Source organism: Capsicum annuum, chromosome 12 (assembly GCF_002878395.1).
Source record: "Capsicum annuum cultivar UCD-10X-F1 chromosome 12, UCD10Xv1.1, whole genome shotgun sequence".
Taxonomy (NCBI): Eukaryota; Viridiplantae; Streptophyta; class Magnoliopsida; order Solanales; family Solanaceae; genus Capsicum; species Capsicum annuum.
Genome location: NC_061122.1, coordinates 16,878,516 through 16,905,613, shown reverse-complemented (window position 1 = coordinate 16,905,613; position 27,098 = coordinate 16,878,516). Strand labels below are relative to the sequence as shown.

The 27,098-nt window shown below is 35.6% G+C and overlaps 1 protein-coding gene and 1 long non-coding RNA gene across 2 annotated transcripts; one reads left to right on the top strand and one right to left on the bottom strand.

Moving 5' to 3' along the window:
- The first annotated feature begins 1,491 nt into the window (after nucleotides 1–1,491).
- LOC107850479 lies at nucleotides 1,492–13,494 on the top strand. The gene is made up of 6 exons (XR_001668611.2): nucleotides 1,492–1,733; nucleotides 4,520–4,620; nucleotides 5,397–5,489; nucleotides 7,308–7,867; nucleotides 9,361–13,247; nucleotides 13,353–13,494. It is a non-coding gene; the product is annotated as an uncharacterized LOC107850479 (long non-coding RNA).
- On the bottom strand, nucleotides 4,983–13,980 carry LOC107850478 (transcriptional activator DEMETER). Its single transcript, XM_016695015.2, has 20 exons — nucleotides 13,377–13,980; nucleotides 11,392–13,245; nucleotides 10,661–11,017; nucleotides 10,460–10,550; nucleotides 9,382–10,367; nucleotides 8,996–9,267; nucleotides 8,822–8,901; nucleotides 8,659–8,743; nucleotides 8,488–8,579; nucleotides 8,346–8,414; nucleotides 8,193–8,229; nucleotides 7,998–8,080; nucleotides 7,340–7,861; nucleotides 6,894–6,930; nucleotides 6,761–6,818; nucleotides 6,304–6,443; nucleotides 6,129–6,194; nucleotides 5,848–5,962; nucleotides 5,715–5,753; nucleotides 4,983–5,468 (listed from the first exon to the last, which is right to left on the bottom strand). Exons 1-20 carry the CDS (start codon nucleotides 13,978–13,980, stop codon nucleotides 5,296–5,298), a joined length of 5,760 nt encoding a protein of 1,919 aa, XP_016550501.1. The 3' UTR covers nucleotides 4,983–5,295.
- Between the last annotated feature and the right edge of the window lie 13,118 nt (nucleotides 13,981–27,098).

Sequence of the window (27,098 nt, the reverse complement as noted above, 5' to 3'; positions counted from 1 at the left end):
GTATTGATCCAGTTCAGAAAAGTTTTATGTGTCCGTTGATTTTGTTCAAATTTATGTATTTTATTTCAGTTGCTAGTAAGTATGCCAGTAGAAGGGTTAACTTAGGATCACTTGTGACCCTAAGCACCATGTGACGTCTCGGGCCCCATTTTCGGGACGATACAGTAGTCCTTGCCTGAACTTTGAAGGGCAACGAACCCAAGTTTCGTAAGACTAGACATATTAAAAGAAAGAGAAAAATAATACCTTAGCCTTCAAATTTTGAAATTTGGAGTCTTGTACTGATAACGTGTTATAAAATAAAATGACAGAGAAAAGAAATTGAGGAACGGATAGTGAAGTTTTTCATTAATATCAGATCTATGTACAAAATGAAATGAAGACATGCCTTTTATAGGCAATTTTGTCTACACTACAACAAATTAGAATTGTTGGTTCATGCATGAAAGTCTTTATTTGAAGACGTTGTTGAAAATGTGGGAAGACATCCACACTACTGAATATTTCTTAACAAGTTTGATTTAGTGCCCATCCTTTTTTACTTTTGCTTTTCACATTTTGACTTGATACATGACTTGATACATTTATTTTAATAAATGTATCAAGTCAAAATGTGAAAAGCAAAAGTAAAAAAGGATGGGCACTAAAATGATTAGATAGGAAGATCTGGAGGACGCGAATTAGGGTAGAAGACTAGGGTCAGTTTGGGTCGCTAGTGTAGGGAATTACTTGGTGGGAGTATTATTCTTGGATACAGTGTTTCATGCTTTATTACGAATCTGTTTACTTTTCTCTGTTTTCTATTACTTGTGGGTGTCGTATTTATGTTATGCCATCTTGTTCCATGCTTTACTATGTATTTGTGTAGTATTCCGTATCTTGAGCCGGGGGTCTATTGAAAACAATCTTTCTACTTCTTTAGAGGTAGAGGTATGGACTGCGTACATCTTACCCTCCCTAGACCTCACTATGTGGGAATACACTGAGTTTTTTGTTGTTGTTGTACATTTATTAAAATGATCTTATTAATCGATGTTTAGTATTATATTTTTTGAAAATGATTCGAAGAATAACGAATTAATGATAAAAATAAAATTTATTTTTTTAAAATCTTTTCTTAATATGTAAAAGTGACAAGTAAAACTGAAAATCTATATTCTCTATGTCTCATTGTGTCATTATTTTTTTATCCGTTTAAAATAAATGTCATTTTTTTAATTTTATAACTATTTAAAGATATAATTTAACTTTTATTCTTATTGATTCATTTAATTAAAAATAGTAATAATATATTTTTTAATAAAAAGATAATTTGATAAAAATTATCAAGTTTTTTTTTTTTTTTTTTGAATTTTATGCTGGATGACGCATAAAATAAGATGATGAAAGTAATAAGGACAAATAGTCAAACGCCTCTATTTTTTCGATGTAGATTAGAAACAAAGCAAAAAAGAGAAAAAGCCGAAAAAACTGGAGGCGGGAATGTAATCGAATACAGATGGCGGCAAAAAAAAAAAAAAAAAACACTCCAAACCTAATAACCCCCCCCCCCCCCATCACCCTACCCCCAACCAACCAAAATAAATAAACTCTTCCGACCCAGTGTTTCGCTTTTGGCCTTCGGGCTCCGGCTTCGGCCGTAGCACCGATCGCTATATCTTCACCATTGATTCCGTTGTAACGTTGTTTGAATTCGTGATTTTGATGATGTATAGAGTTAACGCTGGTAGCAGGTATGGCCTGGACATCACAGTTAGCAAGGAAAAAAGAGAAACTATAATACTGTTCGCTATAAATGTAGGAACTAGAGACTTGATTTATCGGTGAAATTAAATTTATGATTGATTGCTGCTTTAGTCTTCGGCGTTGTTGTTAACCAGTTGTTTAATTTGAATTCATGATTTTGGTGGACAGAAGTTTAATTAGTTGATGTGCGTGCGTGAAAGCTAGACACCACGGTTATCAAATAAAGTAAATTTTTAATATTATTTGCTATAAACATAGAAGGTAGAGTTTTTTGAATTATTTTTTCACGTGAAATTAAATCTATGATTGATGAGATCAATTGCTGCTTCATTCTTAATTTTGTTTCAACTTTATCGTTGTGGTTAGTAATTTGAATTCATGATTTTGGTGGATAGAGTTGCTTGGTACCTGCGTGATTTAGTCGAGGTGTGCGAAAGTTGGTCTCGACTCCACTCTTATCAAATAAAGAAAAATCTTAATATTTTTTGGTATAAGCATAGAAAGTAGAATTGTTTGAATTGATTTTCGCGTGAATTGATTTGTAATTTTAATTCAATCATTCTCATTGTTATTAACTTGTTCTTTTGTTTGAGTTTGTGATTACTGGAGTTATTGTGTATCTAACATTCTTAAATTTTATATTTGATTATTCACTATAAACGTTTATCCCTTGTGGGTGGCATATTTTTGTCTTGACATCTTGTTCCATGCTTTATTAAGTATTTGTCTATTATTCCTTGTCTTGAGCCGGGGTTTATCGGAAACAGCCTTTCTACTTCTCTTGAAGTAGTGGTATGGACTGAGTACATCTTACCCCCATACCCCACTATGTGGGAATACATTGAGTTTTTTGTTGTTGTTGTTGTTGTATTCGCTATAAACGTAAAAAGTAGAATCATTCAAATTGATTTTTATGTGAAATTAAATCTCCGATTGACGAGATCGATTGCTACTTCATTCTTAAATTTAATTTGAACTTTTTGGTTGAGGGGATAACTGTGGTGTCCGCATCTGCTTTCACATACCTCGACTAGATGCACGGGATACCTGCCACCTCCCACCAACAACCGATACAGTAAATGTGAAGAATCATCTAATATTTTTTGTTTCTGCTGGGATTCGAACCTGAGATCTCAGACTTTCAACCTACTTCAATGGCCACTAGGTCACACCCTTGGGTGCAATTTAATTTGAACTTTCTCGTTGTTGTTAACTTGTTCTTTTGTTTGATGACGATTGTGTTGTACTAATGATGACTTGCAAATGGTGATTGTAAAAAGTGTATGTTGTCAAATTTTGGTGAGAGAGAATATGAGATGGTTGTTGCTTCAATTTAAGTTTAATTCAAACTTTTTCATTATTGTTGGTAACGTGTTCTTTTTGATGACGGTTGTATTGTATTAATGGTGATTGGCAAATGGAAATTATAAAAAGTGGGCGTTGGAAAATTGATTTCTTTTTGTGAGATAGAGTATGAGATGGTTATTGTTTCAGTCGAACTTTTGTGACCCTGTCGTAATGTATCAATGATAATTAGCAAATGGATTTTAAGGCCTTTAGTTGGTTTGCAAGTATGGTAACTTAATGATTAATATGGTGTTTTGGATTTCGAGTGAGGACTAGAGATACAAAATCAGAAAGATATATTCTAAGATCATAAAAAAATCTTATTAGCATTTTAGTCTTTCTCGCACCTCGACTAGTTCCACGGGATACATCTCACCTCCCAACAGCAACATGTATCAGGTAACTATGTCCACCAAGACTAGAGCAGATGTGAAGAAAGAATCACCTAGTGTTTTTGTCTCCACTGAGACCTCTTGGTTCTTAACCCACTTTATCGACCACTAGCTCGCACCCTTAGGTTCTATGCCAGTAGTAGTTATAGGTTACAAAGTGTAGAGTAATATTGCATTACATTTTGAAAGGAACTTCACTTGCTTGACAACTCCCATCCTCTTTGCAACACACCTTACATAGAGGTTCTGTAGATGTCAAGATTTATTTTTTGCTTAAAGTAGTTAGTTTTCTAATCTTAGAAACAGAAAAAGAAGTAATGTATAATTGGAAATACCGTAATATAGTCTGTAAACTCATAGTATGTTTTAACTGAACTAGTTCAAATGAAAATTGTTTATCTCTCAAGTATAGTAGCGTGAGAATGATTCACTAAACCTCCGTTTGAATTGCAAAAAGGACCTCTGCTTCTCTAGATTTAGATAAGTTCTTTCGTTCTTATTCTTTGAACTTTGGGGTAAATTAAACGCTTGCAAGGAAGGATATGCGTTATTGCCAACCGATTGCTGTGCTGTTTTATCTGGAGGAAGAGAGAGAAGTATGTCCTTATTAGTCGGTTTAACTTCTCTTTTAATATGATCTGTCAATGGTCACCAAGGACATGACTCTTGATAGGAGGGTATGGAGGTCAATGATTTGTAGGAATGCAGGCTTATTTCTTTCCCATTCTCAGGGTATTTGTATTCATCTTCTTGTTTTTCCCTATCTTTGTATTTCTATTACTACCTGTTTCTATTTATCCTCGTTATCTTATTTTCGTGTTGTTTTTTCTTATTACTGTTGTCTCTTTTTCATCGTTCGTTCAGTTGTGGATCTATTGGGAACAACCTCTCTACCTTCTGAAGGTAGGGGTAAGGTCTCCACACACTTTACCCTCTCCAGGCCCCACTTGTAGGATTACATTGGGTTTGTTGTTGTTGATGCTCACTACCTTGCATAAACTTGCTAATACACCATCCTTTTGCGGACCTGACAGATTTTCCATATCACGGGTTCTTCAAGTGGCTATCTGAAGTTTGTGAAGATTTGTGGCAATAATTTATGACTTGCTTGAAGGATAGTCTATTTTGCTGATAGGTGATCCTTTTGCCTATTTTAATTTTTTATAGTTTTGCATCCTTTGCTTTGAACCATCTGATATTTCTTGTACTTTTGTTACTTTTTTCTGGACTGCTTTTCCTTTGAGCTGAGGATCTATCGGAAATAGCCTCTCTACCTCCCAAGGTAGAGGTAAGGTTTGCATTCACTCCACCCTCCCCATACCCCACTTTGTGTGATTATACTGGTTATGCTGTTGTTGTTGGGTCCTCTGCTGAGACTGAAGGACATCTATATTAAGTTATTAGGTGGAGGTTCAATAGTATACATCTTCAACCACATTTTCCACATAAAGATGAGTCTGTCAACATGCAAACCAAAGCAATAGTCATTTCAAGGCATGAATAAAAGAGGATTTTCCACTACAATATGCATCAACTGTTTGCACATTCAAACTATGAATGTTACATCTCAATTTTCCTACATCTATCCTTGCTTTCTATCTTGTAAATCATGAATAATGGCTCAAGCTTGTGAGCATAAATGAAAGAATAGGAGATGCTGCTTATTGTACACTGCACCCTTTTTTCTAAGGGGTGACTTCAAATCTTTTGCTGCTGTAACTTTGTAATTTTGTATCTCCGGTGAGGTTATTGAATGCCATCAATATGTTAGTCATCAAATTTCTATCCTACTCCTTGTTTTTCTCTACTTTTAATGGGTAGATTTTGGTGTGTTACGACCAGCAACCTTCTCTGCAGCTGCTCCCTCCTTCTTTTTGTCATCACTTCTGTTTCTGACTAGCTTACTTGCAGGGAAGTGCAGTCTAGCAATGAGAGGTCGTGGGGCTCTTGACTCTCGATCAAATCCCCTTACACAGACAAATCCTGTAAAATGACATTTGCAAGGTCAGTTTTACATTATCTGACTCTAGTAGTTAGGTAACTCAGTTACATCTTTTACTTGGTTAAACATAAAGTTGAATACGTTTATATGTTTTCCCAAAGCAAGAGAAAGAAAGGTGCTGGTATTCAATAATATCTTGAATAGTTTAATAGTGGTAAATATTTGTAACTCAGATCTTTTTTCTGCATCTTTTTTCAAATATGAGAAGCAAGAAAAGTTGGCCTTACCTTTCCAGAAGCAGTATTGAATTTGTTCTGTTGGCAAGCCTGATAAACATCAATGTTTAAATAGTCAGCAACTTAGACTCAATTCTTAAGTCATAGATCAAACCACAATGTTTTTCTGAGCATTTGTCTGTACCTTTAAAAATTGTTGAGACAGAGGTCCCAAAGTACACGGTCCTTCTTGACAGGGACCATAGTAATCTTCTCGGAACATCAATTGGATTAAGACTAGATTTATGATCTGCAAATACCTGCACAGGATAAGATCACATCGAATCCAACTATCAGAACAATTGCAATCAATAATATCCATTTCCAAGTTTCACTACACACAGTTGTGCTAGTAAGTTCTGAAGTATCAATGTCCAAACAAAGGCTCCTGAAAATAGTGATCAGATTACTAGGTCCGGAATTTACCTCATTAACCTGGAAGTATGTTCCGTTGAGTGGGAAGCTCCCTCTCATTGCTGTTCGGCATGGTATCTGCAATAAGCTAGGTGTTTCAGAGAGGAAAAAAAAGAATACCGGCTTATAGTTCTTCTACAGACAGTGACTGTGACTTTGAAGCACAACAAATGCCTGGGCCACTCACCAGTAGTGTGCCTCTTACAGTTTGTGAGTGTGCTTCTCTTATGCCATTGCATGAAAAGCATGTCTTCTCATTGCACAGGCTCCCTGATCCACTGAGATCACACTTTGTTTCTGGTGGTTCAATTGAATTTACAGTCTCACCTGGTGGAACATTAGGCACAGGAGTTAAAACAACATAATATACTGCAGACTAGAGTTCTAATTAACCATTATATTGTTATCTGTAGTCAGTGACGAGAAGGGAGGAAAAAGGGAAAAAAACTAGCCAGTGCGTCCTCAGTGCTATATGGGGCAAATTTTGGTTTCAAAAGCTAAATATTGCTACTGCATGAGTCTTTGACTTCATATTAGATGAGAATCATGGACACAAGTTTTCTCCGTTCACTAACTGTGCTATGTGTGCATTAGTTGATATCCCGGGGAAGATGATACTGTTTAAAGAGTATTCAGTTACATACCTGGTGTCCAAATTGCTAAGAGGTATGGACTTGGGTCATCTGGTTCCCGTTTATCCAGCTGTATTTGAAGATTATTGGGTCATACTAAAGTTCTAGCCAAATTTAATTGAGCAACAGAAGATAGACAACTGACCTTTTCCAACAATTCATGGGAATCTGGGAGTTCATACCTGCAATATATTAGAGTATTGACGATTAGTTTTGAGATTATAACTGCTACAGCATTTTAGCATGGCTTCACAGGTTAAAAATGAGACGACTCAGTACTTTCAAAGTGTTCATTAGAAGGCCATTTGGATACTCATAATTGATGGTGTTGTGGACGAGCAATACAAATTAGGACTGCAATTCTTGTACATCTAATTCTTTCTTTCAGCACAGTGCAAATTTGTGTGGATATCTGCATTACACATTCTTTGCTGATTGTCTTCTTAATTCCGTACAATCTCATATTCGTGTTAGGTCCTACTACAACAATGATATATTCTACCAAGTCCCTTTTATTCCATACTTTAAATTTTCTTATCTTTTTCACATCTTTACGTAGGTAAAACATCAAACAAGAGCTCAGGAACTTACACTGAATGTTCTGTCCGTAAGCGGCTGACATTTTTCAGCTTTGGAGTAGGAATTGAAGCCGCATCTGGATGCAAGGCCACCAGAGCCTTGGAGAAGTCACCTTCTGTGTTATTCTCTTGTAAAATAGTCTCCAAATTGGTTGTGAACTCTTTCATGTTGAGTTTAATTGTTGGAATATCATCGGAATCCTCAAAAAATCCATCCTCAATGTCGCTTGCTAATAGGTCTGGCAATGGATCCGGTGTTTTTGGTTCCTCAATAGTAGGTTCACAGATGGTGGTAATGAGTGTTGTTTCTCTATCTAATAAGTTGGTCATCTCTTGAGGAATTGACAATGGCCCTTTTAGGAAAAAAGGGAAGTTATCAGCTTCAACTGGAGCACACGGGTGCATCCTTCTTCCTTCAGCTGTGGGTGGTAATAGCATAGGTATGACTGCGGCAACTGCATTTCCCTCACCAGAGATTGGAACTGCTGAACTCACTATACTCTTCTCTTCTGGGCCAGGAAGGGCCAGTCTTGCACTGCAGGTAATTATTAACATGTTTGTCAATTTTCCTCGGAATTGATGAAGTAATAAAAGTAGTAAAACATTGCCAGATTTTGCATCTCTAGGGTAAGTGCATAGAATTAAGTGACCATCTGAGGAACAGTGCTGACCTTGCGTAAGCACTAGCGAAGTGTCTGCACTCAGCTCGCAGTGGACATGCATTACAGTTGGGCTTACTTTTGGTGCAGAAAACCTGTGCAAATATTGGAAGTCGGTCATAATTATATTCTTTCTCATGAGGGACAACCTCCACAAAAATAGTCATATGAGGACACATTCAACTTGCAAAGCGCAATTGAACTTACCTTTCCAAAGGTAATCATGTGGTAATGCAACTCATACCTGCCAACAAACATCACCTTATTAGTGATACATCCATGGGTATGTTAAGAGTGTCGTTCAGCTTATTAATTGCATGTGTAACCAATGAAAACTATTATGAGGTCTTGAGAAAGTACAGTGTTTTTTGGTCGAGCTTGCATAGTCTTGGCCAGAGATACTTCTGAATTGTCTCCAGAATTGGATACCTGTATGAAAACATGAATGATAACCCATATGGTAGACAAAGTACAGTTTTGGGGTTTAGCTTTAATAACTTACAGTTCAAGAAGATGCAACTGCATTGACTCAGGAAGTGGTCGGAGAGGAACCCATCCTAATCGGACAGCGATTCGTCCAACATTTGTGTCAACCTGACAAATTCAACTTTCTGATAAATTTGAGATCTTGATTAAGTGAGTAGATCACTGCACATTGGCAAGTGGAACTTACTGGAAAAGCAAGGTTATGAAGTGTTAAAAGCCGCACGCATTCTACACTTTTCAGACCCAGTCCGCGAATACTTAATAGGTACTCTCTGCAGTAAGGAATTTTTTTTAGGGGAAGACAAACTCACGAAGATGGAAACTTTAGTGTATTATTGCAAGGAACTTACTTTACTTTTTCGGGGGCCACATCTCTCAACCATTCTAGGTCAATACTTCCATGATCCCTTACCAGTCTGTTGAGGAAGTCCTGCACAACAAACAATTATGTTTTCTACAAAAATTTACTTTTGAGGTCCCTGTTTCTCCTTGGCCACTAGTGAATTCATTTTTGCTGCTGGTACCTTAATTCGCTCTGCCAGCATGTTGTTCATCCCTCGTTCCTTAATAGCATCAGAAATTTCTTTGACTGCTGCTCTTCGAACTGCTTCGTAGTTCAATGAGTCCATTGCATCCTTGCTTCTTTCTTTTTTCCCACTCTTGGATTGGACTTCCTTTCTCAAACTATCCCAGTCAAAAGCTTTCTTATCTCCTTCCTCGACTTTTCTTTTTCTTTTCTTTGAGATGCTAGCGCCTGTTTCACTGGGTTGGTTGCTTGAATGATAAGCTTGACCTTCTGCATGTGATATGGTTATAATGCAAGAGCTTCTTTCATGTACTACAGAAGTAAGACATACTGATCTTGCATGATATTAAATCTTATTTGCAGATTTTGGTATATCAGGATTACCTTCTTGTCCTTTAGCAACGGCTTCTGAATGGTTTACTGACTGTCGGATGCAAGCGCTTTTTAGTTCTGAGACCATTGCCATCTCCTTTTGATAGGAACTTGCAGAATGTTGGTTATTTGAATTGTGAGGTTGCCTTCGCAAATTTCTCATCTGTCCTCTGTGTTCTGCAAATGCATATTCTCCCATCCTGGGTGCATGAATAACGGGAGGTGTGGTTTGCTGAGCTATCAAATTACTCGAATTTCCTGCTATCTGTTTCACACTTTTGCTCATGAAATCTACTCCTTTTGCTGCATTGAGTTGTGGAGTTATTGAAGTCAAAGAGGCGGGAATTTCTTTCTCATGGCATGCTATTTCATGTTTTCCAAATTCTGGTGTCTTGGTCAACCAGGAATTCCTGGCAGTTCTTACTGATATTTCTTGAACCCGAACACGGGGGTTGATTGGAAAGCCATGTAAACATGTCTCTGCATCAAGATTTTGTTTATGCCTGGTATCCTCTACAGTTTCTGTCTTCTGATTCCCAACGAAGGACAACTTTTCTGTAAGTATGTTCCTCATAAAGTGACTCTGATAGTTCTGGAATGCAGCAGTCCACTTTGTCATTGGAGAATGGTTTGCTCGAGTGCTGTTTATGTTCAAGTTGGGCGAACTTGGTTGCTCTTCACATTCTGAGTCGGATCCGGAGCTTGACCTGAGTTCTTCATTGGCTTGAAGAAAATGAGAGTCGGGAGAGTTTTGTATTGAAATGACTTCCTCGTCTGTTCTCCTGTTGTGCTCACTTACTAAATAAGCTCTGGTTGTTTGAGGGTGATTTTCGATTCTGTGTTGTGGTCTAGCTTTATGATATATGGTAGTCCCATTTGGATCTATTATTTCAACTTCTGGTTCCTCCACTACTATGTTACACCGGCCTTGGGAGAGGGTATTTTTGGTGCTTGTTGGCTGCAAGGGGAACTTGGCTGCAAGGCACATGAAAGCAGAGCTGCAAGAAAGGACAATATGTTACTGAATTATCAACTTCTATATTTAATTAGATTGACTATGCTCTTCTGATGGTATCCGACCATCAAATACCTTGAGAGATGATCTGAAACATTTTGAGTGAGGAACACTCCTATTACTGAGTCGACTACAGATCCCTTCCAAGGTGAGAACCTCCTATCCCCTGCAAAGCTCAAATTATTTGTCTAGTGGGAGTTGATAACATCAATATTAATAATACAAGACAGATATGTGTGGTTGTGGAGACGAAAGGTTTATAGTATTCTTTGTTACCTTGAACAAGGCGCATTCGTGCGACAAAAGAGTCTACCCGTCCATGGACAATTTTCCTTTCATCTTCCCACCATTTTTCCCTGTCCTTGTCCATTGGCTCTGCCCTTCCTTCCTCCCACATTAAGAAGTTCCATTCTCTGATTGTCTCCAAGTCAATGTCCACACTAGGCCGTGGTTTACGCCTTTTGGTAGGATCAAATCCCTCATATGGGATAATTGTGCCAACTCCATTGTATGGAACAAGGGCCTTTTGCTCCTCTTGAGCAGCATTTTTCTTGCTATAACCAATAACAAGGCGTTCCAATTGTTGTGTGATTATATCGACTGACACAGCATATCTGCGTGTTCCTTGTAAGCCTGTGTGACAGAAAGTTTGTAGCGGTTGGAATCTAACCAGGCGTTTGGACATAAGAATAGATGTGATATTATTTGAAATTAAGCTGAAAATTGTATTTGGAAATTGAAGTTGTGCTTGGTGATTTTTGTTGACCAGTTTCTCAATTATTGAAAGAAAAAGGAAAAACTCATCTTCAGATTTTTTTCGACAAATCAGCCCAGTATATAACCAGCAATGTTTTGATTTTCTTTTTTTTTCTAAAGAAAATATTTTATGGACAAACGACCCCCATCATAATTCTTCATACGTAGTTTAAGACTGATGCTACGTTGCTGGATAGTTAAAAAATGAAAACAACAAAAGCATGAGTGATGTCATAGCTGCAAAAGGATACCTGTAGCTTTTGTTGGGTGATGTTGTGTAGCTTGTGAGTTCTTGTTCTCTCTTGTAAGCAGCTCCTGATTATTGAGTAGTTCATTGGGTGATGTCTGCCCCATGTTGTGCATTTGTGCGGGTGATGCCTGTCTCATGTTCTGCATTTGTGCGGGTGATGCCTGCCCCATGTTCTGCATCTGTGCGGGTGATGTCTGCCTCACGTTCTGCATCTGGCATAGCAGCCTACTATGTGCAAATCTTTTCTCAATACTTTGTAGCACCATAGCCAACGTTTGGGATGGATATCGAAGATTCCAGTTACTGCTTCTGGGCTCTGATTTGGATCCATGCTGTGATATTGGCTGTGTGTGATATTGGAATTGAGATGATTCAGGTTGCTTTTGGGTGTTATGTTTAACAACCATGGGACTAGCACAATGCCTAGTAGCCTCTCCACTGGCTCCACTGTGATCAGATCCTGGGAATCCATTGCATCTGTTTATGCTCACACTTTTTGACTGGAAATTTCTTGAGTCATGTATTGAAGCTGCAGTAGAGGAAGTACCACTTATTTCAGAATTGAACTTCATTTTCTTGTTAATCTCTGTACCTCCTAAACTAAGTGTGCTGCAATGTCCCATCTGGCTGAATATTCTCGGTTGAAATGCAGAACTGGGGCGCTGATCTCTACTGGCACCTATTTTGTTGGGTGCACATGCCCTGTCTTTCAAAAGCAGGGGCATCCTTTCCATTGCCAGCTGTCTTGGTTCGTCTCTCTTTAGTCTACTATCAAAGACAACCTGGCCTACTTTGGCTTCATCTAATCGCCCTTGGTCATACCCAAGCTGAAGGCTGTTTTGGTATGGATTAACATTCCGCATACTTAAACTCCTTGCGATGGCATTCAGTGCATGATTATTTGCTGTAACATGATTTGCTGAAGAGAGTGGCAATCCCAAATCTTTTGGCTTTTCTGTCAGCAGTTTCTCTGCAAATTCTGCTTTCCTATTCTGAGCAGCTGATATTGCAGAACCTTCCATGATAGCCAAAGATGACTCCATGTCTTGAGAATTCAAGTTCAAATCAAAAAACACTTTTCTTTGTTGATGTTTTTCTTCATGGCTAATATTGGTACTTGCCAGTCTTTCATCTTTTGTTATGTCTTCCAAGTCAAAGTTTAGCACTTTCCGACATGATTTTGGTGTCTCTCCAGCATCAGTCACTTTGTCCTTGTTAGCAACTTTGGTTTGTCCGGTAGTTGAAGCTTTGGGGCCCTTTCTGCGGACATACTTCCTTTTTCCCGATGGGTTCTCATTCGGAGTGCTATTTTTTGGGGCAGCGGATTCAGCTACTTCGGTTTGTTCAGATGTTGAAGCTTTGAGGCCGTCTTTGCGGACATACTTCCTTTTTCCTGATGGGGCCTCTTTTGGAGTACCATCTCTTGGGGCAGCAGGCTTTGGAGTTCTTTTGGGTTTCCCTTCTATTACTACCTTTGGCCGGTGTTTTCGCCTTTTGGGAGTTCTCGATGCTGGTGTCCTGTTTAAGTCGATGTCCACATGACCAACATTGTCTTTATTGACCTTTTCATTCGATGATGATATGACAACCAATGAATCTGTAACTCTCTGCGACAGTTTATCAGAGTGGTCATCTTTGGATTGCATTGACCCAAGAACATTCTCCTGCTTATCTTTCAAGCTTTCTTGTATCGGAAAATTTTGCCTCTCAAAATGCTGGTTGTCCTTGAAGTGGTTCCTCTCTGGAGTTGCTGGTTCAAATGTGGAGAAACTATTTGTGCTTGGAATTGTGCCAGCATCTGGTGCCAAGGGTGAAATCAAGGATTTATTGACCTGATAAGGGCCTCGCACGCCATCTGTAAGCAAAATAAATTAGACAAACTAGTGATTCAGATTGAAATATCTTGATATATATCTGCCCAAAATAACATGCTTTTTTTTCTACTCGTTTTACTGTTCCTAGGCATTACATAAAGGTTAAACTCACCAAGTGATAGGCGCCGGTTGTTAAAACAGTCAAATGTCTGATTTGGACTTTTAAACACTTGATTCTCGTTGAGCAGTGTTTGACTTAGAGACTCGAGTTGCTGTTCATATCTGCTGTCAACTTGAGAATACGATTTCTGAAAGGTTGATAAATCACCAAGATGGATGATATTGCTTGATCTTCCGCTGGTGGATTGCACATACGATGGACTCTTCATCCCCAACAATTCTGCTAAAGAATTAACTCTGGTGCAAGCAGGCTTACTGTGGTCTGCTACATTTTCAGAGCAGTTGATATCTACATCAGGGCGTCTGTTCTTGACTGCTACATCAGTCCAGTGACCAATACGCCCATTATTCAAACTCACTGACATGGCAGGTTTCTGAACTGCTCCAGTATCACAATCTGGCTTTCGTAAAATTCCACCATACACCCCGAGCAGGTTTTGCCATTCCCCCATTTCCATCTGATTCCCCGGCATTTCAGCTGGAACAAGGCCGGGTCTTTGCAAAACCGGCCTTTGCTGAGTAAAAGGAATCCAACGATCCCCATTTTGAGTAACTCTTTTTTCTTGGGGAGTTGAAAACATTCTCCCCGGATTCATCCTTAAATTGTAAGTCTTCTTCTGCTGTCTAATGCATATGTTTTGAGTCCCAGATGACTTCACTGTAAAACATAGAGAAATTTCAATTTCATAACTGCTACTAAGTAGAAGGTTTAAACACATGAAAAAGGAACAGTTTTTTGATATAAAAGCATGAGAAGTTCCATCATGCAGTTAATGACATGAAATTTGAGTAAATTGCAGAAACATACAGAGGCAGATCCAAAATCTAACCTCCAGTCAACATGCTGCAATAAACGAACCAATTCAATAAGTATTATAAGTTCTCAATGGTTTATATTTCGAAATAAAAAATATTATTGAAACAAATTAACAACAACAATATCCAGTGAGTATAAACTTATGACGATTCGTGAACTGGAACATACAATTTCTTAGTACTTGATTTTTATGAACTTAACTAATTCAAGTCTGAATTTTGCTCTCTACAGCCTAAAGGAATAGCTTTTTTGTCTCCGTAAATCGTTACCAAATTCATCTATATATTCTGCCAATGGGAAACCAAAATTGCTATTTGTTTACCGATGGATAAGATTGCTCTCCATTTAACCAAAGGTTTTGATTTCTAGCCTGGGTACGGTACCCTCAAATGGGCTCTACCCAGCACGAATCTAGATTAGTTGGGTCCAATGTAGGTACCGAACGCTAAATGTTAAACCAAAAAAAAAAGAGAAAAGACTACTTACAGTTCAGAGACATTTTATGATAATCATTAACCTATATGAATCATCAATCAATAAAAGGCAGCCTAGCTCCTAGTAGGTGCGGAGTCCGAGGAAGGATCGGACCACAAAGGCTTACACTGTAGACAACCTTCCTTATTCTGCATTTTCGCAAAAGGTAGTTCCCACGGTTTGAACCCGTGACTTTCTAGTCACATGATGCCAAATGAATCATCAATCAGATAACAAGAAACTGAAAATGTGCTCATTATAGAAACTCAATCTCAAAAAGGTAAGAATAAATTTCACTTTTCAGTTTCTTTTTCATATCTACAAGTTTTTCCTCTGTACTTGCCACCACCATAGCCATGTAAACCAAATTCATCAACAAACCAAAAACAAAAAAAATGCTGTTTCCAATTAGCAAAAATATCACATAAAACAATTCCCAGGTGAATGAAAAATTCTGAAACAACAAATTCTGTTATAACAGAAATTAGGAAATCACACTGAATTTGATGTAATTCAATTCCCAGCTGAATGAAAATAGTCACCCAGAATCAACAAAAATAATTCTGAGTTGAAAATGATCACACCTACTTTTATGGATTATTGTTACAACAACAAATAAAAAATAAATAGAAACAAACCAATTAAAACAATAATAATAAAATATTGAACAAAATTTTAATATTTAACAATTAAACATACCGATCTTTAGCTGAGTTTAGTTAACCGGAGTGGAGTTGCTTGAGAACCAGTCAATGCCGGAGAAGCCAAAGTCTAGTCTTTGTTAAAAAATGAAGAGAGAGAAATAGAGAAAAATGAAGGACAAGTTTAGAGAGAGAGAGAAATAATATGAGAAATAGTATATGCTTTGTGTACGTTAAAGAAAAATGTTGAAATGTTTATGCTTCTACCATTTGTATATATAGTATATGTAGTAGTAGAGTGAAATAAAATTGGGTAGGAGTTAGGGGTGTATAAATATTTTTTGGCAAGGACTACATTCAAAGCATAAAATCTTTCATTTGTTACCGAGATTAATAACCACCTATTAAAATTGTATTATGTTTAAGATGGTAATATTTTTTTTTCAATTTTTTTTAATTGGAAAGAATTATTTATTGGTTCTTATTAATGGTTTAAATAATACTATATTTGTGGATTTAATAGTATTTGTTTTCTATTAATTTTCGATCAAGATTTCTATACAAGGAGCGTCATGTGGAACTGTTGTATTGTATTTTTTTTGATCGATGATACAACCGTTACACAAAAAAAAAAGGGGATATCTGTGGATTAATGATAAGTTTGACGAAATCAAATGAGAGTAAATACTCTCTGTAAAGCAGATATGATGACGAGACTTTCGGTTCTACTTCTTCGGTTTGTAATGTATTTTTTTTACCGTTGGTAGATAGAAGTTGGCAGTTCAGTTACTTAAATTTTTATCTCTTTTTTTTTTTTTAGAAAAAAGAAGATATTCGCGATTTAATGTTAAATTTTATAAAATTTAAGTTAGAGAAATCTTTTTTGTAAATCAGATATTGTGACTATATTTTTTATTCTGCTTTTTGGCTTGTTACCGTTGGTAGAAAGACATGGGGGTTTGAGCCACAGTTGACAAAAGAGATTTAACATGAGGTGTAGGTGACATAAGTCTTAATAATTGAGTAAAGGTGACAATTACTTAATTATGATTAAGAAAGTTTAGAAATTTTCAAAATAGCCGACAAGTTTTTAAATTTACACTTTGATCTCAATATTAGTTAATATAACGGGGAACGAAGGGAAAAAAAGTGTCTTTCTCTCTCTCCTCATCCATTGTTATTTTCTCTCTTTTCACGATATTTGTTGTTCATTGTTGTTGTTGCTGCTTTATTCATCATCTTCTGATTCATTATCATCAACTCATACTTCATTATCATCTTCATATTCTTTTTGTTAACTATTGTTGTTGTTGTTAGCCCGACTGCTGCTCTTTGACCAAATTCTTATGTCAAATTTTATTTCGTAAATCACTTTCAACTTTGGAATTTACTTGAGAGGAGACTTTGGTTAGTCAGATTATGCTTTTTAGTTGAATTTGTCATTTGGGTAACTGCTAGTGTGTTGTTTTTTCAACAATAGCTAGCACGCGAACATGAATGCAATATGAATAATCTGTTTAAACAGATCCATTATCTGCGGCACTAGATAAATGTTCTGTTGTAACAGTAGACTCATGTTGGATTTATGTTTATGGTTCTAGGTGCCCGTAATATGAATCGAATAGATGGATATTCTGTTGCACCAGATTAGTAATCTGTTTCAACAGATAAATAATTTGTTTCATTAGATTACTAATCTCTTTCGAACAATAAAATACAGCTCCTGTCACAAATTATTCAAATTATTCCTTAATTGTAGACATGCCATTTGTTAAAAAATAGAAATAAACAACATGAAAATTAAATAAGAAATAAAAAGTCAAGTGCATCAAACATAAATTTTTATAAAACAAACAAAAAAATACATAGATAAAAGAATTTTTTTTTTAATTATTATTATCATCATTATTATTTGTATGGTCAGCCGGTCAATCTTCAACCGGCAGCAGCAGTGCCCTCGTCAACTTGCGGATCTCCCGCAGCATCCTTACTCTGACGGCGGCCAACTCCCAATGCAGGTCATGAACCTCCTTCTGCAGTTCCCGCATGACGTCTCATAAAATAGCGACATCCCACACAGGATCAGCCATATCTAGAAAACGCATAAGTTTACAAAACACACGTAAAAACAAAATTAAAGAAAAGAAAGAATTCAAATGTAATGTAATATACAACGAATATTTACACAAAAATCAAGAAAAAACTTATCAGAGACAGGAAAAAGCTATCAAATCCTTGAAGAGAAAGTAGTTGAAGGCGTAACAAGAACAAGGAATAAATAATGTGTGCAGAACAAACGACTGAATAAGGAGGGACCTATTTATAGAGGATTGAACTTGAATGAGTTAGGCAAAAAATCGCAACTGTTCACCTCCATTTATTAATGACATTCTTGATTACTGTAAAAAATTATGACTTAATTAAATTAAACAATATTGTGATAAGTCATGACTTTTCAACTTTATTATTATTAATAATTAGTTTTTTCCAGGAACCGTTTTTACATTGAGTTGGACAACAGATTATATATCTGTTGCATCAGATAATATATCTGATGCAACATATAATATATATATACATATATACATATATATATATATATATATATTTTAAAAAATAAATTATCTTCATGATATCCAAATTTTCTGAATTTTTAATTATATAAATTAATAAAGCAGATTTAAAGGCACAACTATTCACCTCCATTTATTAATGACATTTTTGATTACTGTAAAAAGTTATGAATTAATTAAATTAAGAAATATTGTGATAAGTCATGACTTTTTTCAGCTTTATTATTATTAAAATAATTAGTTCTTTCAAGGAATCATTTTTTTTACACTGAGTTGGACAACAGATTATATATCTGTTGCATCAGATAAATCATCTGTTACAACAGATATATCATCCGTTGCAACAAATAGATAACCTGTTGCATTAGATAATATATCTGTTGCAACATATAATATATATATATATATATATATATATATATATATATATATTAAAAATAAATTATCTTCATGACATCCAAATTTTCTGACTTTTTAATTATATAGATTAATAAAGCAGATTTAAAAGCACAACTGTTCACCTCCATTTATTAATGACATTCTTGATTACTGTAAAAAGTTATGACTTAATTAAATTAAGCAATATTGTGATAAGTCATGACTTTTCAGCTTTATCATTATTAAAATAATTAGTTTTTTCCAGGAATCGTTTTTTTCCTTAAATTATGTATATCATTTATTTTCTTATTCTTTTTTGTGAAAAGAAATGACTTAATTAAATCAAGCTGGTGAGTTTTTTAGTATTATTGTTACAAGTCATGACTTTCCAGCTTATTAAATTTAAATAAATTTTTTCTCAATTTAAAAATCGAATACACCTGTTTTTCAATAACTGTTTCGTTAATAACCATTTTTATTAATTGAGTTATGGCAACAAATTGTATATCTGTTGCATCAGATAACCCATCTGTTTCAACAGATATACCATCTCTTGCTATAAATCGACCATCTGTTTAAGGAGCTTTTTTAATTTCTTCTAACCGATTCATCAATTGCAAAAGATGAGAAATTTGATGCATTAGCAGCGTTTTTTGTTTTTGTTTGTTGAATGTGTTTACACAAAAGTCACAATCACGACTATTCATTCACTTTTTTCTTAACAACCATATCATCATACATCTTAATTAAATTAATCCAATGTTGTGACTTTTTTTAAATTAAATAATCTTTCTTCTTTCTTTTACGATTATAATATTATTTAGTTCCTTATTATTTATTAACGAACCATTTTTAGGAGAATTCTCATCATGACTTTTCACCATCATCTGTTGCCACAAGTGCTCAATCCCTACCTCCAACCATCGACATGTTGAGAATAGGGAATAAATAGAATGATAATTAAATATTGAATAAGAATTAAAAATTCAAAGTTGACCAAACCAAACCAAACATATATATGGATTATTTTGAATCCCCGATAGGTAGATCGGATATAAAAAAGAAAAATACATACGCTAAAAGAAAGAAAAAACATAACCTAATTATTATTACTACTACTATTATTATTATTACTATTATTGTTACTATTATTATTGTCAACTTGACAATTTTCATCCGGCAGCTGCTGGGTCCTCCTCAGCCTTGATCCAAAGTCGGCCAAATCCCTCTGGAGTTTATCAAACTGCCTTTGAAGCTCCTGCAAAGACTCGATAAGAATCTTCTTGTACAAATATGGATCAGCCATATTAGTATTGTAAGTATAGTAGAATGAACGAGTGAGTGAGAGTAGGCTGAAGGGACCTATTTATAAAATGATTGAATTGAAAGGGACTGGACTTAGTCAAACAAAAAGCCACGTCTGTTCATATCCCTTAATTAAATAAAACTGGTGACTTTTTGAATATGTAAATTAAAAAAAAATAGATCTAAATACAACATTTTATCTTTTTATTGTATTTTGAAAAGAGACAGATTGGTAATCTGTTGCAAAATATATTCCACCTGTCAAATAACTTACAACATATTGATAATCTGTTGCAACAGATGGATATATCAGTTTGCTTTTCCATCAGCTGTGGCATCTGTTGCACTTGCTAGTCATCTGTTTATTCAATTTCATCGAGAGCAATCGGTTTTACTAAACACTTCTTGGCCAAACTCAATTTTTGCTCTTGGATTGCTTCTCTTTTTTTCTTTGCATCCTTCAAGTTGGCCGCCAAATTTAATTTTTGCTCTTGGATTGATGGCAAGAATTGAATTTAGAGGCCAGCTTGAAGGATGCAAAGAAAAAAAGAGAAGTAATCCAAGAGCAAAAATTGAGTTTGACCAAGAAGTGTGTTTAGAAAAATCTATTGCTCTCGATGAAATTAAATAAACAGATGACTAGCAAATTGCAACAGACGCCATAGCTAATGGAAAAACAAACTGATATATCCATCTGTTGCAACAGATTGTCCATATTTTGTAAGTTATCTGATAGGTGGAATATATTTTGTAACAGATTACCAATCTGTCTCTTTTTGAAATACAATAAAAATATAAAATATTATATTTAGATCCATTTTTTTTAATTTACATATTTGAAAAGTCACCAGTTTTATTTAATTAAGGGATATGAACAGTCGTGGATTTTTGTTTGACAAAGTCAAGTTACCACTTCCAATTCAATCATTTTGTCATTGTGGTCGTTAAGCTCAGTATAGAGCTCTTGATCTTTTGTGAATTTGTCAACGAGGACCACTTTCTTTCTTGGCAGCTTTCTTATAATACTCCTCTTGGTCCTTCTTAGCTCTACGCAAGGTCAAGGAGAAGTATGGAAGGTTCTTTTTGAGTTTTTCCAAGGCAAGTGCTCTCTCGGCTGATAAATCCTGTGCTGCAGCATCTATGGATAGTGCAACACTCAATGCAGAATAATTTTCTGGTAGAAGCAAGTCTTGAGAAGACATAATTAGTAATCTATCGATATCACTTTTCGCTGTGTCAAGCAGTTCTGTTGATATCTTGTCTTCTACGGAGAAGATTGATCAGCAGAAAAATTAAGTGATTGAGATCGTTTAATCTGTTGACTAACTCAAGCAAAGACGTCTTCTGGATTATCAAACTTAACAGGGCAGTCTGGTGGTTCAATAACATCAGATGTCTTATTTTTGGTATTAGCTAATGATGGGGAGATTCTTCCTTCCTCACCATCCTGAAAGGAAAATGCACTCAAAATTAGATGGAGTATCACTACATAACGATACAAGATAAACTAAATCTAGCATTAAGTTTTTCCTTCCTAATCCTCCCCTTTTTATCTTCTCACCTTTATCAGATCCAAAATTTTTCTTTTTTCGAAAACTTGATAATGCCTTGAAAATTGCTTCTTTCTCCTCTTAGCCTTAATCACTAATGGAGTGAATGAAACTGAAATCCTTTTTGATCGCATGACTAGATGACACTATTGTTAGATATCAATTCCTTTACATCAACGGTTAATGCATTAATAGTAGTAATCACACCATCATGTTTTGCCTTGCACTCTTCACATTTGTATGCACAAGATTAGCAAGAAGGGGAAAGATTGATCATTCTTCTATCATATAAAGGACAACATATTCGTCATGAAAAGTCTACATCGTCGCCATAAATTCTTGCCACAACAAAAGTCTATAGAAGGCATGACAAATAAACATGAGCAACATCCGACATTAAATCTTAACAAGGTATCAGAACCATATTCATGGTCCCTCATCCTTATCAGTTCGGACCTACTAAACTTAACTATAAAATTGCAGATATCTTATTTGAATGATCTATGACTAATCGGTAAAAACAACATTCACAAAATCAGTGTACTCTATGTGTGTGTTTCCAGGGCATACCTCCCACATATGAAGTGATTCCATCTACATGCAACTTATTTCTCCAAACCTATCTTTACTGCAGCCTCTTGTGATGGTCAGGCAAAAGTTGATCAACTTTCAGTTCCTTTTATATCTACAAAGAAAAAGGCAAAAAATTATGTCACAGAAAGAAAATTATCCATCTGTTGCAATAGATGTAGAGTCTGTTGCATCAGATGTGGAGTCTGTTGCGTCAGATGTGGAGTCTGATGCAACACATATGGAGTCTGTTGGAATACATAGCAACCTTGCTGGTGGTTTGATTTGTTCCAACAATTGCTCCGTCTGTTGCAACATCAACAACAGCATAAACTACAAACAACAAATAAAAAACATCAACAACAAAACAACAACAATATTTGTTCCAACAACATCATCAACAACAAAGAAGTATACATCATATGTTCCAACACCATCAACAACCAGGGATGGACCCACATGGAGTCCTTCGGGTGCGTGAGCACAGACTGAACTCGTATCGAACTTTATATATGTATATGGAAATTAAGAAAAAAAGTATACAATTTAATCAGTGAGCACTCATAGTAAGAGTTGTTTGGTTAACCTAGTTGTTGTTTATGGGTGCTTAAGGCTATTTATTTCTTTTGGTCTTGAGTTCAATTCCCACTCAGCTCATATTTTTTTAATTTTGGTAACCAACTCTTCTCTCCTTATTCACTTTAAACTTTCTTTTATTTTTTTTCTCCCTTATTCCTTGTGTTGATTGTTCGGACTCCACTATTTTTAAGATAAGAAGCACCCACTGTCTAAAAAACCTGGATCCACCACTGTCAACACCACCACACCACAAGTTCCAGCAACTCCAACCCCACCAACAACATCAATAACAACATCAATAACAAATAAACAAACAAAATACATACAAAAATGATACTGCCAACAAGGCTTTTAAACTTCTCCCAACATATGACTTTTTTCGCATCTTGTAATAAAAATTCTCGGTTCGTTTATTCAACAATTAAAATTTCCTTCAAATTTTTTAAATAAATATGATATGGGAAAATGATCATTAAATAAAAAAAGATGTAAATAACTTGCAAGAAGAAGACGAGAATGAAAGAGCAATAGTAAATCATAACTTAATGTCGAAAGGGGGTCAAAACAACAATTTCTGTTGAGGAATCTAAGATATGGATATGGATCGATTTAGATCCGAATGAACATTTATGAGAAAGAGGAGAGAAAACAAGGCTGTGATAACCCTAAAGAGGATAGAAAGAAAAAAGATGAGGGACGAATAAAATAAATTTAGGGCTGAAGGAGAGATGAGATAATTCTAATTTTTAGATGTACTACCCTTAATGTTAAATGACTAAACAATGTGTTTTTATTCAAATTTATATTTTCAAAACATAATTAATAAGGCTAATTTGGTACTTGGTAGTAAAATAAACCCCTAATTAATATTTTCTTAATGGGTGTGCCATGTCAATAGGGGTCATTAATTAATATTCACTAATAATTTGAGGGGCACGAGGAAGAAAACGGGTGACATTGAAAAAACAGGACAAGACTACTCAATGAGATTTTTGAGTTATCCAAAAAACATTTTTTACCGCCTTTAGTAGTACTACTACTTTATCTACTCGACAGAAGCCTTCTTTAAAATTAAAAGAAAAAAAAGATTTTCAAACAGATTTGTCGTCTGTTGCAACATATATAAATATCTGTTTGAAAAATCCCAACAGCTTAGTCATCTGCGACAACAGATGAAAATGTCCATTTGATAACTAAATCAGAAATATTATCTGTTATAACAGATATCAATATCTGTTTGAAAATTCCCAACAACTCAGTCATCCGTCATAACCGATGCAAATGCCTATTTGATAATTAAATCAGATATGTCATCTGTTGCAACAGATATTGTTATCTGTTTGAAATTCTCCAACAGCTCAGTCGTTTGTTGTAACAGATTTCATTGCAATTGATTTGGGTGGAACTAGGGATGAAAGAATGAGCTCTTCATTAACTTAATGTTAAGATTAATAATAGTACCTATATCGATTTAGGTGGAACGATGGATGAATGAATGAGCTCACAGGGTAAACTACGAATCCAATTGAGTCATTGCATTTTCATGGTGTTAGTATTGCGTTCATCCCGACCGGAGTCATCGATCGATCACTATGAGTTGAAATGAGTTCTCATTAACTTAAAGTTAAGATTCATAATAGTACCTACATCGATCTAGGTGGAACTAGGGATGAATGAATGAGCTCAAAGGGTCAACTACAACTTCATTAGAGTCTTTTGGCAATTGCATGATGAGACGGTACTGCGTTTCTTCTGACAAGAGTCATTGATCGATCATTCTAAGCTGAACCGATTCTTACTACCTCATATATTCAACTAATTCCTTAATTGAATAATCTGGGACTAGGGGTGAGTTCTCATAGGGTCAACTACAACTTCAATTGAGTCTTTTGGCAATGACATGATGAGATGGTATTGCGTTCCTCCCAACAAGAGTCGTCGATCGATCACTTTGAGCCGAACTAATTCTTACTACCTCATATGTTCAACTAATACCTTAATTGATTAATTTAGGACTAGGGGTGAGTTCTCATAATGTCAACTACAATAGATGACAACGCCTATTTGATAATTTACAACAGATGGGTAATCTATTGCGACATATGACTTAATCCATTTGATAGTTTACAACAGATTCGTGGTCTGTCGCAACAAATGATGTAATCTATTTGATATTTTACAACAGATGCGTAATATGTTGCAACAGATTACATAATCTATTTGATTTGATCCAATAGAAAATACATCTGTTGCAACAGGTTGAACATTTATTTATATATAATTCAATTGAGTTCATATATTAGACTAATACCTTAATTGAATGTGAGTTCTCATAGGTTCAACTACAACTTTAATTGAGTCTTTTGGCGATTGCATGATGAGACGGTACTGGTTCCTTCCGACAAGAGTCGTCGATTGATCACTCTGAGCCAAACCGATTCTTACTACCTCATATGTTCAACTAATACCTTAATTGATTAATCTAGGATTAGGGTACCAATACCTTAATTGAATAACCTGGGACTAGGGGTGAGTTCTCATAGGGTAAACTATCGATTAATCTAGGACTAGGGGTGAGTTCTCATAGGGTAAGCCACAACAGATGGTAGCGCCTATTTGATAATTTACAACATATGGGTAATCTGTTGCGACATATGACAATCCATTTGATAATTTACAATAGATGGGTAATCTATTGCAACAGATGACTTAATCTGATTGATAATTTATAATAGATTCATAATCTGTTGTTACCTAATCTGATTGATAATTTACAACATATGAGAAATCTGATGCAACATGTTGAACATTTATTTTTTATAATTTCAATTGAGTTCATATGTTAGACTAATAGTACCTAAATTGATTAATCTAGGACCAGGGGTGAGTTTTCATAGGGTCAACTAGAGTACTCGGTCAACTACAACTTCAATTATTTTTACATAATTTCAATTAAATTACCCTTTTGGAAATTACATGATGAGAGGGTTAAAAATTATGTATATATTTTATGATTTTAAAAAAAAATTAAGATCAATGCGGACCAAATTAACATTTTCAAAACTACTTGTCATTCTTTTCCAAAATACAAATCAACCTATACAAAATGTTTGATCATTTCAAATCTCGAGGTCTCGCTCTTTCTCTCTCATTCTCACTCAACAATACAGTACAAACAACAACTACTCAACACATTTGCTCAACCCTCCACAACAGATCGTTTTTCTTTTCATTTTCGAACACATAGGTCTTATTTTTGACTTCATTCTTTCTTGTATCAATCATTTTATTTGTCTTCGTAGGCAACGAAGTTTGAGAATACCTCTATATTTGTTATTTTTTTCAAAAAAATAAGGGCTTTTAAGTTAATGATGAAAAAAAACTTTTAGTTGTATTATCTTCAAGAATGGGTTTACAATTTTGAGTTTTGATGGTAAAATCGTAGGAAGAACTCGAGAAATCCCTATTTTCCATCACAGTGTTTCATTGACTGTCGTGGTATTGTTGGATGGTGTTTGTGGTGTTGGTGATAGTGGTGGTGGTATTTGTGGTCGTCATGGTGGCACTGGTGGTGGCATTAGCTGGTGGTGTTTGTGGTGGCAGTCGGTGGTGTTGGTATTGGTGGTGTTTGTTTGTTGGCATTGGTTGGTGGTGGTTGTTGGTGTGTCGGTATTTGTGGTGTTAGTAATATATTTTTTAAAATTTATGCATACATCAATTGTAATGTAATTTTTATTTTTCTTTGTCTATAGGTAAAACATGTCTCCCATAAGAAAAGAAAGTGAAAGTGGATCAACGTCTGACCACCCAAAAAAAAGCTACAGTACAGAGAGATTCAGAGGAGCTTCCTGAACAATCTCAGTCAGGGAAAAGTGAAGCTGATGAGAGATGTGAAAACAACATTGAGGGAGGAGGACAAGGGTCTGTAGATGGTGATGAAGAAAATAAAAGTGAGAAAGGAGAGGAATTGGAGAGTGAGAAATAGAAAGAGGATGGTCATCAACATGATGATAATGGATCACCGATGGAGCATGAATTAATATCGACATCCCAGCATGATCCTGTCAAAACTTTTAGTATTGATAGGTTTCAAGTTGCGATGCCGATAAATCACCCAGAAGCAAAACGACTAACTGGTCAAATTGTACTTAAATGTCAGATGGGTAAAATTTTATGAAAATTATGAAGAGCTAAAACATAGGCGGACTTTTTAAGAAGAGCTTCTTTGGACGCTTTCTTGAGCTGCCTGAGGACTCCTCTGCCCGTATTCATTTCCCTACGATGATGGTATATGGTCTTCTCAAGCGGAGGATAAAGTACGCGGGAGATGATAAAGATCCAAAGGAGAGGGCAAAAAGAAGATAGATGAAATCTGGATCAATTACTGTGGCATGCCTGCTTGTTTTGGCTTGCAAGAGTTTTCCATAGTGACGGGCTTGAGATGCCATCGTCCAGAAGGACCACCACCCCGCAAAAGATCCAAGGCAAGAAAATGCAAAGAAAAAATAGATGGGTTGTTTGACATTGCTAGACGTGGCTACAAAGCATCGGATTTGTTGACAGATCTCGAGGATAAAATCATATCATAGCAGTAAAGGGAGCAATTGTGCTTAGTTTGGTTTACACATTCAGTTATATTGGCAGAGATGTCAATAAGGTCATAGAAGATGATTTGTTGGCGCGTGCTGAGGATTTTGATAAATTCAACAATTATCCCTGGTGATATGACAACTTCTACTTAACTGACCAATATTTACTGAAAAAGCTATCCTCAGGGACAACTACATTATACGACTTTCCTTGGGCTTTCATGGTAAAATTAATCAC

Coding starts and splice junctions, on each gene's coding strand:
- LOC107850478 (XM_016695015.2), bottom strand. CDS start 13,980: ATGAATCCGGGGAGAATGTTTTCAACTCCCCAAGAAAAAAGAGTTACT. Junction 13,246..13,376: donor CAACCGGCGCCTATCACTTG/GTGAGTTTAACC, acceptor TTTTGCTTACAG/ATGGCGTGCGAGGCCCTTAT. Junction 10,368..10,459: donor GTTTCAGATCATCTCTCAAG/GTATTTGATGGT, acceptor CCTTTCTTGCAG/CTCTGCTTTCATGTGCCTTG.